The sequence below is a fragment of the Ochotona princeps genome, chromosome 21 (genome assembly GCF_030435755.1).
Source record: "Ochotona princeps isolate mOchPri1 chromosome 21, mOchPri1.hap1, whole genome shotgun sequence".
Taxonomy (NCBI): domain Eukaryota; kingdom Metazoa; phylum Chordata; class Mammalia; order Lagomorpha; family Ochotonidae; genus Ochotona; species Ochotona princeps.
In genome coordinates, this window is record NC_080852.1 from 27,524,586 (window position 1) to 27,536,780 (window position 12,195).

General features: G+C 41.5%; 1 protein-coding gene across 10 annotated transcripts in view; it reads left to right on the top strand.

Annotated features, from left to right (window-relative positions):
- The window catches only part of MAP4 (microtubule associated protein 4), a 116,058-nt gene that overhangs the window by 59,256 nt on the left and 44,607 nt on the right, over positions 1-12,195 (top strand). For all 10 annotated transcript variants that reach the window (XM_058678690.1, XM_058678691.1, XM_058678693.1 and 7 more), the window contains exon 4: positions 8,216-8,338. In XM_058678690.1, the coding sequence (XP_058534673.1) occupies positions 8,216-8,338 (123 nt within the window). The remainder of the gene's footprint in view (positions 1-8,215; positions 8,339-12,195) is intronic.

Below are 12,195 nucleotides of genomic sequence, written 5' to 3' on the forward strand. Positions count from 1 at the left end.
GCTAAACAGCAGAACTTAGTTGTCAGAAATGAAAACAAATATTCTATGAATAGATTAATACTAAGTGGGATTGCTGCCCAAATCTAGCCTTTTAGTTGCAGACCCGGTATTCTGTCTGTGAAGAAACATAACTTAAAAGGGCCTCTAATTTAAAGCATTACCCCGTCCTTTTCAAGATTTTGTCTCCATTCTGAAGCTGGAAGTCTTCAGTAATCAGGCCAGCTTGTTCTGAGTGATGGTATATGGTAAGAACAGGTCATTTCTGTGGGCATAAACCCATTTCTGTACATCTTGGCTGAAAAATTAATTATTCATTCAGAAGCAGTACTATGTGAATTGTCCTGATGGTGGATCTGATTTTCATTCTGTTAACTCCTCAGTGGTGGTGACAATAAAAGAAACATGGTGTTGGCATGTGACGTAGTGGTAAAACTGTTGAGACACTATAATGGGGTATTGCCATTGATGGCAGGTTAATTGACAGTGGATAGGGCACAGAAACAGTTTCTGCACCATGCCTTTCCTACATCACTTCCTGCCATTCAAGCTGGGGAAAGTACACCCTGATTCTTTCACACCATTCAAAACTGACAGCATGGAAATTACTCCAGAGGCTCCGTGCACCTGGCCCCTCCTGCCTCATCTTGTACTATGTTAGGTTAGTTAACTACAGGAAAATTTGGGCTCTGGTAACTCCCCTCCTGTTTAAAACTTTTTTGTACTGCGTGGCTCTCAGTCTGATTGGAGGATGAGAGCTTAAAAACCCTTGACTTTGACAACTTGGTGCAGTGGCTCCTGGAGTGTAGCAGGAGCTGCTGTTACCAGGCTTGGGCAATAAAGACTCCTTCTAACATCCTACACTTAGGTCCAGTGTGATCTCTCTCACACTCCACAACAACACCAGGGTCTCATGGGTTCCAGTTCAACTTCCAGTGACATCGCTCCCAATGTAGTTTCCTGCTGTGCGTGGGTTTGGTAAAGATGGCCCGAGACCTTCAGTCCCTGCTTCCAAATGGGAGGTCCAGAGGAAACTCCTGGCTGCTGACTAAGGTCTTCCCCAGCCCTGGCTATTGTGGCCTTTTGGGGGAGTGAACCAGTGGAGGCAACATCTCTGGTGTTACAGGTGTTTAGGGAGTGAACCAATAGAAGGTCCATCTCCTCCCCTCCCCTCCCTTCTCCTTTCCTCCTATCCTCTCTCCTGCCATCCTTTCAAATAAAATGTAAAAAAGAAACATTGTAGGCAGAAATGATCTCCAGAGTACATCTTTATTCAAGTAACAGCAAATCTTTCTCGCTCTTTCTACTTACTTGAACTCATCTTTGTGAGAGGAGTGCCATACTGAGAGTTCAGTTATGGTATGTGCTTTTAAGATATTGTTTGAGAGGTAGTTACAAGCAAAAACTGTTTCCAACTGCTGGTTGACTCCTCAGGTGTAGGCAGGGGGTGGGGCTGGGCCAGGTGGAAGCTAAAGTGAGGATCTCAGTCCAGTCTCCGTGCTGCCTCCGAGTGTATGCTTTATCCCAAAGTAAGCCGGGAGTGGGATCAAGACTGAGTTCTTAACCACTATGCCAAACACATGCTTCACTATTGGCAGGTTATGTATTTGGCAGGAGTTTAATCCAGTTGAGCTTTGTTTGATGGGAGGCCATATTGTTGAGTTCATATGTATAGCTTCTATGGCAGCTTTTTCATGGACCCTTTGAGTAATCTTCACTGAGTATAAAGTATGTCATTTTGTCAGCCTTTAAGCTTCACGTGGGACAAAATTATCTGCATGGTCTATGACCATTTCAAGACTTTTGCCTCCTTATCCTTTTCCCAGACTTTCCTGTCATTACTTCCCCCCCGCCCCGCCGTACCTTTAACCAACCAGCAGAAACCTTAATAAATGTTCGTGAAGCATTGTACATTTGTTTTTCTGGCGCCTGCTAGAATGTTACCTTACTACTGTCTTCAGGTTGCCTTTAACCTGGGGCAGTATTGTTGCAGTTGCCAGATTTTGGATGATGCTTGTGTGTTAACACAGACCCCTGTATAAACCAGCCTTGACATTTTTTCTTTTCTCAGTCATCTGGTCATATGGACATTAATATGCATTAAGACAGAAGAAGCAATGTGTTTCAGGAATCTGCGCCACCTGTTGGGAAATTATTCATATCTCTGGACCTTCTTTTAAATTTTTGATTTGAAAGGCAGAGTTAGAATGCACACAAGTACACATACTTGCATCTGCTATTTCATTCTCCAAATGGCTGCAGCAGCCAGGGCATGGGTTGCAGGCTAAAGCCACAAGCAAGTATCCCCCGTGAGTGTCAGGAACATTAACAAACCAGGCTCATGAGTTGCCAGCATACCTGGCGGTGTTTCACCCATGGTACCACCACCTTTCTTGAATTTGCTCTCTTCCCATCCTCACTTGGTTATAGAGTGGTGCTCTATATACCAAAGTAGCCTAGGTAAATTAGGTAAAACTCACTTCGTAATGGGAAACTCTGGCCACATCATGCCCCCGTAGAGTGAGCATTTGGTCTCTATCAAGCCTTAAGCTTCTCAAAAGGTGAATGTTTTTTTTTTTTTTCTGGCAAAGAAAGCCATGACTTCCTTGACAATTCCAGATGTCTGGCTTGTGTTTGTCTCATTTCTGTTTATTTTAGGCTCCATTTAGCATCCATGTTTGACACAAATGCTTCAGTGGTCCTGAGGTCCAAATGGCAAAGCATTTGGACTATAGCTTTAATTTGGTAGTTTTCTCTTACTTTAAATCCATGCCTTGCAGGTAACTTTTTAGATGGTTCAAAGTACACTCAACTGTGGTATAGTGGTATAGTCTTTATATTGTCTTGGAAATCTTAAAAGATCTACCAAATCTGCCTTTCCTACCTCCGCCCCCTCCCGTTTTTGTGACACAAGTTCTAGCAACTTACTTTTCTGCTTGGAAGAAAAATAACTGAGATAATGGCACAGTCTGTTTCTTTGTGATTTATTGCCTGGTGTATTGTTCGTGTGTGTGTTTAAGAAAGCATCTAATGGGCCCGGTGCAATAGTGTAGTGGTTAAAGTCCTCGCCTTGCACACGTCGGGATCTCATATGGTCACCGGTTCTAATCCCGGCGACCCTGCTTCCCATCCAGCTCCCTGCTTGTGGCCTGGGAAAGTGGTTGAGGACGGCCCAAAGCTTTGGGATCCTGCACCCGCGTGGGAGACCTGGAAGAGCTCCTGGCTTCTCTTCTGGCTTCGAATTGGCTAAACTCCAGCCGTTGAGCTTACTTGGGGAGTGAGCCATCCGATGGAACATCTTCCTCTCTGTCTCTCCTCCTCTCTGTATATCCACCTTTCCAATAAAAATAAATAAATTTTAAAAAAAGTATCTAACATGCTTATCACTTTATATTCATCAGACCCAATTAGCATAATGTCAATATGTTATATTAATGTGATGGGGAATGTCAGGCTAAATATTTCTCGGGGCCTCATTTTAGTAGGACAGATGCAAGGTTCATAGGCTTGTGAGAGGCAGGTAATAGCGGAATGCATTTTGTCCTTGAGTATGGAAAGGAAAGCTAATAGCTATGTATGTAGTGTGGAACCTGCATTGCTGTGTCTGTTCCACAGTCTCTACCTAAGACCCATCCAGCTTCTTAACAGACCAGATTTAGAAATTAAATAGAAATGTTATATATATAATACCATCTCTGTTTCTTTTGGGCCTTTTTTGTTTTTTTTGCATTAATCTCTAATTCTGTCGTGTGTGGCATTGCGTCTCACTTTATATATTAGTAAGGAGGTAACTTTTAAGTACTTCCGCATAGGCATTTCTATTGTAATAACTCTTATCAGCTGGCTGACAGGTTGCTAGCAGCCAATATATCTGTCCCATTTTTTGCTCAGTTACTGAGCAAATAACTGCAAAGTAGGTGCCCTATACTGCACCAGCACCATTACATGATTGCTCTAAATCCTCACTTTGATAGGCTTCAATCACATTTTGAATCTCCAGGAATTAGGAAGGCCTGAGAGGTTTAATTCCTGTTTTCTGAACCATGGCCATTTTGGTAAATTGCCTTTGGGCAAGCTTGGATGAGTATTTGCATGATGTACCTTTGGAAATTCTACAGGTTGTTTGTCCTGGGGACTGGGTCTGTGAAATTACTTACCTGGAAAATGGAGCAGACATCATGACTTTTTAAGTCAGATTTTTAGTGTCAGAGCTAGAATTGTTACTCAATTTATTCACTTTAAAACTAGGTTGCCTGTGAGGAAGGGAGAGCAGGGTGAGAAGTATCACTGTGTTCCTAAATTTGTTTTGTTAAATATGTGAAATGTGTTCACTTTAGATAGATGTTGGAAAAACCATCAAGTAGACTGCCTGTGGAACATCATAACCTGTTAACTGCAGCTGAAATTCCTGTGGGCCAGGGCATTCTGATTTCTGCGACAGCCCACTTATCTGTATAAGTATGGAATCTGTATTATTTTTGATGACTAATTGCTGCCACTTGGCCACTACTTTCCTAGAATGCCAACATATTGAGATTAGGGAAAGCACTCTGATGATGACATCTCGTATGGTCAATCTAGGGCTTGTAACAGAACCAATATGGCTTTAGGCCTGTAAAACCTGAAGTGTTTATTTGTGTCTCCTTACATAATTTATTTGTGTCTCCTTTACCAACCAAGGTGTATGGTACAAGAATACACTTCAAAGGAGAATGGCTTAGATTTTCAAAGGTGGATTTTTTCCCCTCATAGCTGTGTCTTTCTGTCTTCTTTATTTCCTTCCTTCCTTCCTTTTTTTTTTTTTTTTAAGACTTATTTATTTTTATTACAAAGTCAGATATACAGAGAGGAGAGAGGAGGAGAGACAGAGAGGAAGATCTTCCATCCGATGATTGACTCTCCAAGTGACTGCAATGGCCAGTGCTGTGCCGATCCAGAGCCAGGAGCCAGGAACTTCCTTCAGGTCTCCCACACGGGTGCAGGGTCCCAAGGAATCCCCAGGCCACAGGCAGGGAGCTGGAAGGGAAGTGGAGCTGCTGGGATTAGAACTGGTGCCCATATGGGATCCTGGTGTGTTCAAGGTGAGGACTTCAGCCGCTAAGCCACCGTGCCGGGCTCCCCTGCTTTCCTTGTTACCTCCCTCCCTTCTTCCTTCTGTAAAAATAATCGTGTGTTTGAAAGTAGAATTAGAGAGTGAGATAGATAACTTCATTCCCAGAATGCTGCAACAGCCAACGCTGGGTCAGGCCAGAGCCAGGAGTTTCTTCTGGGAATCCTGTGTGAGTGGCAGGTGCTGGAGCCATCACCTGTTGCCCCCAGGGTACACATTGGCATGAGGATGGAACTGGAATTGGAGCCTGGGTTGTATCTCAGGCACTCCCAAGTGGGGTGTAGGTGTCAAAAGCTGCATCTTGACTCCTGCACCAGATGTGCACCACTATTATAATTTCTATCATCATTCTGCAGTGTTATGTCAGTTACCTTCTATAATCAGATTTTTAAAGATCTTTGAATAACTTGTCCTACTGAGAATGATACTTCTTCCTCAGTTTAGAACTGTATTGTCGATTTTACATGGTTACCTGGAATAAATTGGTAGAATGAGTAAATGTCATTAGCGGTGAGGTATGGATATAAATGATGAATGATCATGTGATTGCTACCCCAGTGAAGTTTATGGCTAATTGCATTCATTTTTCTGGCTTTAAAACATAAACTCACTAACTTCTATGAACAAATATAACTTCTATGCACAAATATAACCTTGTGATGTGAACCTAGGAATAAGATTCATTATGAACTATATAGATATCTTGAAGAAATATTTTATTTTAGTTACTATACTTACTTACTATGGAATTTAAATTATTAAAATAATAATACTTTGTTTTTTATTTTGTTTTTTCTTTTTTTAGTAATGCTACTGTATTTACTAATCTGAAGAGCCTAGTTTCTCTTTTTCTCTAACTAGGTTGGTTATACATCATGTCATGGATCTGTGACAGTTCTGATTTAGTCTGTTGTCCTGACCTAATTGTTAGTAGTTGCTTCTTTTCCTCTCAAGTGTGTTAGTGTACTCTGACCAGGCATATATAGGTTTGTGATCCTGATTTTTTAAATGTATGTTGTGTGCTAGTTCTGAACACTTAGATAAATCATTTACCATGTGGATCATAATATTTAGCAGTGTTTCTGAATGAAATTAAATGTAACAACAAGTATTGCAAAAAGCAGATTCTTAATTGTAAGTTATATTCAAAAAAAAAAAAAAACATAGAAATGGTCATTACCGGGCCCGGCACAGTGGCCTATTAGCTAAAGTCCTTGCCTTGAACACTCCAGGATCCCATATGGGCGCCGGTTCTAATCCCGGCAGCCCCACTTCCCTTCCTGCTCCCTGCTTGTGGCCTGGGAAGGCAGTGGAGGATGGCCCAAAGCTTTGGAACTCTGCTCCCATGTGGGAAACCTGGAAGAAGCTCCTGGATCCTGGCTTCGGATCAGCTGAGTTCCTGCTGTTGCAGTCACTTGGGGAGTGAATCATCGGACAGAAGATCTTCCTCTCTGTCTCTCCTCCTCTCAGTATATCCGACTTTGCAATAAAAATAAATTTTATTTTATTTTTTTTTTAAAGATTTTATTATTATTGGAAAGCCGGATATACAGAGAGGAGGAGAGACAGAGAGGAAGATTTTCCATCCGATCTTTCACTCCCCAAGTGAGCTGCAACGGGCCAGTGCGCGCCAATCCGTTACCGGGACCAGGAACCTCTTCCGGGTCTCCCACGCGGGTGCAGGATCCCAAGGCTTTCGGCCATCCTCGACTGCTTTCCGAGGCCACAAGCAGGGGACTGGATGGAAAGTAGGGCCGCCAGGGTTAGAACCAGTGACCATATGGGATCCCAGTGCGTACAAGGCGAGGATTTTAATCATCACAAAATCGCACTGGGCCCTCAACTATGTAAATAATATTAACAAAAAAAAAATCATAGATATTTCAACTTGCTGTCAGTACAACTATTCTGCTACAGACTTTTTAAAATTTATTTTTATTGGGCCCGGCGGCGTAGCCTAGCGGCTAAAAGTCCTCGCCTTGAATGCGCCGGGATCCCATATGGGCGCCGGTTCTAATTCCGGCAGCTCCACTTCCCATCCACCTCCCTGCCTGTGGCCTGGGAAAGCAGTCGAAGATAGCCCAAAGCTTTGGGACCCTGCACCCACGTGGGAGACCCGGAAGAGCTCCTGGCTTCAGATTGGCTCAGCTCCAGCCGTTTCGGCCACTTTGCGAGTGAATCATTGGATGGAAGATCTTCCTCTTTGTCTCTCCTCCTCTCTGTATATCCACCTTTCCAAAAAAAAAAAAAAAATCTTTTAAAAAAATACTATTTACATAGTTGAAAGGGTTCATAGCCATAAAATTCAAGTCTTTTTTGGGAAGATAAATTAGCATAGCAATTAAGGTGATGATTGCTTGTTTTAAAGATCTACTTATTTTTATTGGAAAGGGAAATCAGATTTATGAAGTGAAGAAAAAGATGGAAAGATCTTCCACCTACTGGTTCTCTCCCCAAGTGGTTGTAATGGCTGGTAATGAGCTGATCTGAAGCCAGGAGCCAGGAGCTTCTTCTAGTCCTCCCATGCAGTTGCAGGGTGCTAATGCTTTGGGCTTCCTCAGCTGCCTTCCCAGGGCACAAGCAGGGAGCCCGATGGGAGGGGGCAGCCAAGAGATACTGGTGCCCATATAGGATCCTGGAGCATTCAAGATGAGGATTTAGCTACTGAGCCATTGTGTCAGGCCCTAAAATGCTCTTTGAATTGCCTGTGTCTAGTGTTCATATGCTTGGACTTGAGACCCAGCTGCCTTTTCTAATTCTAGCTTTGTGTTTATGTGTAAGTACCTGGGTCCCTGTCACTCATGTAGAGCAAATAGTTGGGTTCCTGACACCTAGATTGAGGTCACAGCTCCCACCTTTGGCCTGGCTTTAGCCCTGGTTATTGTGGGCGTTTAGGGAGTGAAACACTGGGTGAAAGTTGCACTTCTCTAAGATAAATATTACAAACTGATGTTTTCAGAAATGTGCATTGCAAAAAATGCATGGATTTCAAAATTTTTATACACCAAAAGAAATCTCTTAATTACATTTATTCCGTAAACATTTTGAAATATGAGGTGTGTTTTAGAAACTTAACTCTAATAACTGTTTTTGTATGTCTGTTTTAAGGATTTGCAACTCAGTTTTTTGAAGAGAAAATGGCCTACCAGGAATACCAGAATAGCCAGACCTGGCCAGACGATACAGACTTTGGTTTCCAGCCTGAGCAGCCGTTGAATCCTGCCCAGAACGGTAAGCCTGGGCTTCCTGATGGCTGCACTTGAAAAGCTGCAATCAACACTCGGGTGAAACATCTGAGTCTAACTATGGCTCAGAAAACACAACTGAGGCATAATGATTTACCCAGAACATTCCATTGACCCTTTCTTTTCTCTGTTCATTGTTTCTTCTGAAACACCAAATACCTTACAGTTCTTTTTCTTTGAAAACTTATTTTGTAGAACTTCTCTAAGCTTCATGTACTGTGAAAAATAGTACCTTAATTCTTCCAGAAATAATTACAGTAATAAAGCAACATTTGTTGCGTGCCTTTTGTACCAGGCACCATGCTAATGGCACTGTATTCATATTATCCATGTTCCTTACCTAACTGTGCCAAATATATGGTATTATCTTCGTTTGACAGCAGAGAAAACTGACTTGTACCCAATTTCTTTAATTAAAAAAAAAAAAAAGAAAAGAAAATGAAAAAAGCTGATCTGTAGTTACCCAGGGCTGGGTACAGTAGGTGGAATGAACTGCAAAGGAGCCTCAACGGAGTAACTTTGCTGCCTCCACGTCATTTGGCCAAGATCAGAGCCAAGTTATTTGTTTCCATTTGTTTATGATATAGGTTTTTCCATCTGATTTATAATGGGCTTATGGTTAGTTAAAAAGAACTAGTATTTATGATGTTTCCATACCATTCTCTAAATAATTATTAACTTTGCTAGATATATAGTAATTTTTAAAGTGTTAGAATGACAGAATGAGTGTCTACTGTTTCTCTCCGAAAGTCTTCCATGGTAAGGACTCTGGAAACTCAATTTGGGCCTCTCACATGGGCCTCCCATGTCTACTTTGGCAGGAGCTAGAATTGGGTATTAAACACAGATGAATCCACTGTGGAAAGCAGGTACTCTAGGCACTAAATTTAACACTCGCTCCATAATCCCATTTAGCACAGTATTTTTAAGGTTCATGTATTGGGGCGGCTTGTATCATATTTCAGTTATCTTTAAGTATATACAATATTTCATTGTCTGGAGCATGTTTTGTTTATCTGGACATTTGAATTGTTTCCTCTTTTTTTTTTTGTCCTGGCTTTCTACAGGCTTTTGTGTAGGCCTTGGTTTTTTGTGTGGGCATGTGTTTCATTTCTCTTGCATGTATGTCTAAATGGAATTGTTAGACATATGGAGACCATATTTAATCATTTGAGAAATTGCTACACTGTTTCGAAAGCAAGTACATAATTTTACATTTATACTGTAGTGAGTATGTTTTGCATCTCTCCACAACCTTAATTGTGTTTATTTCCTTTAGAAAAAAATTCTACGCAACTTAATGGATTTGAAAAGATCAACCTTTTGTGAATTTTGTTTATATTTTACTATTTTCTGGTGATATTGAGAATAATTTCTTGGGGTTATTGAGCATTTGGATATATTCCTTAAAAAAGCATGCATTCAGAGCCATTGCCCATTTGTTTTGTAAAGATTTATGTATTTTTAGAAGGTTTTTTTTTTTTTTTTTGATGATTTTTACATAAAGATTTGTTAAGTTTGTCTTTTTTTTGTTTTTGGAAAGTCAGATTTACAGAGAGGAAGATCTTGCATCCGATTATTCACTCTTCAAGTGGTCTCAAAGGCTGGAGCTGAGCCACTCCGAAACTACTTGGCTGCTAGGCTACATTGCCGGGCCTTTAATGTGAATTCTTATATTTTATGTTTTGATCCTTTATATTTTAAGGAATTTCAACAGTTTATGATTGGGGTAGGTGTTGTGGTTCATGGAGTTATCATAGGTTGGAATGCCAGAATCCCATATCAGAGTGCTTGAGTTGAGTTCCACCTGCTCTTGTGCCTGGGAGACAGCACTCCATGTACTGCCATCCCACCAGAACTTCAGAGACCCAAATAGAATTTTTAGCTTTGGGCCCAGAACAATAGCTCAAGTGGCTAATCCAAAAAGCACTGGGATCTGATATGGGTGTCTGTTTACATCCTGGCTACTGCACTTCTCATCCAGCTCCCTGCTTATCGCCTGGAAAGCAGAAGAGGATGGCCCACGCCCTTTGGACCCTGTATCCACATGGAAGACCCAAAAGAAGCTCCTGGCTGCTGGCTTCATCTTGCCTCAGCTCTGGCCATTGGCAGCCACTTGGGGAGTGAACCATCAAATAAACGATCTTTTCCTTTGTTTCTTCTTCTCTCTGTAAATCTGATCTGCCTTTCCAATTAAAAATACATAATTGCTAGCTTTATCTTTTAGGTATTTGGGGAATGAGCTAATTGATGGAAATTATCTTCCACTCTGTCTTTCAAATAAATAATTAAATCTCTAATTCATAGAAAAATAGAATTAAAGCATTAGTTTATTGCAGAAGTGACATTAGCCTCCTAGTTCAGATAGCATATTCCACATTCAGTACCTGATTCCACTTTCCCATCAGTGCATACCTAGGCCCTGGGAGGCAGGAGCAAAGACTTGAGTAATTGGGTTCTTGTGATTTTAATGGGATTGTGCCCCCGCCCCCCGTGCTTGCTCTGTGCGATTTGGACCACAGTGGACATTAGAAAATGAAACAGCAGTGAGGAGCCCTCTTTATTGCCTCTTTCTATTTTGTCTTCCTCCTATTTAAATAAATAAAATTTCTAAAAATCAAAAAAACTTTTGTTTTGAAAGGCAGATTTACAGAAACAAAACATAATACACTGGTTCATACACTGGTTTTTCTCCCCAAATGGCCACAACTGGTGGAGCTGGGCTGGTCTGAAGTCAGGAGCCAGTGACTTTGTTCTGGTTCTGTTTAGGTGCAGGAGCCCAAAGACTTCACCCATCCTTTGTTGCTTCCCAGCCCATTAGGAATTGATTGAATCAGAAAGGAGCAGCTGGAATTTGAAATGGCACTATTATGGGATGTTCCTGCCAGTCAGAACTTAACCTGAATGCCACAGTGCCTAGTAATTAAAAATAGGCATTTTTCATAAACTGTCAGCCACTCTAGCAGTACCCTCGGAATAGTCTCCTAATTGGGGCTTCTAAGATGACTTCAGGTAGACATACATCATCACTAGGTATTGATGTAGTTTGGCAGCTGGGAGCGTCCACCTCCACTACCCTCTCCCAGAGAACAGGAGGAAAGTGAAGAAAAGGAAAATTGGAAGCATTTGTCCCACCCACCTTCCTGCATTCCTTGACCTTAAGAATGTAAACAACATCAAAGCTAAAAAAAGGAAAAAAAAAAAAAGGAACTGGAGTAGCTGGGACTTGAAGTGGCACTTACACGGGATGTTGGTGTTACAGGCAAAGGATTACCTTGCCTGCAATCCCCTTGTATCTTGACAGTTTCTACAATAAATTTGAAGCTGGAATCTGTATAGGAATCGGTGTTGCATCTGTATGTCATTTAGAGAATATTTCCATTTCATTTTCAAAAAAGGTTTTATTTATTTGAAAGAGAAAAGGAAAAACAGAAATGCAGCCTCTGCAATGGCCAGTGCTGGACCAGATCCAAGACAGAAGCCAAGAGCTTCTTCCTGCTCTCCCACATGCCTTAGGGGTTCTAACACTTGGGTCATCTTCCGATATTTTTCCAGAACATGGCAGGGGTCAGAGGATCTGCTGAGACTTGAATTGCATTGTAGATAGTGGCTTTACTCACTATGGCACAAAAAAGGCCCCTGTATTCCCACCTTTTTCTTTCTTTCTTTTCTTTTCTTTTTTTTTTTTTTAATTGGAAAGGCACATATACAGAGAGGAGAAGAGACAGAGAGGAAGATCTTCCATCAGTGGTTCACTGCCCAAACAGCCACAATGACCAGAGCTGAGCCAATCCAAAGCCGGGATCCAGGAGCTTCTTCCAGGTTTTCCACATATGGGTGCAG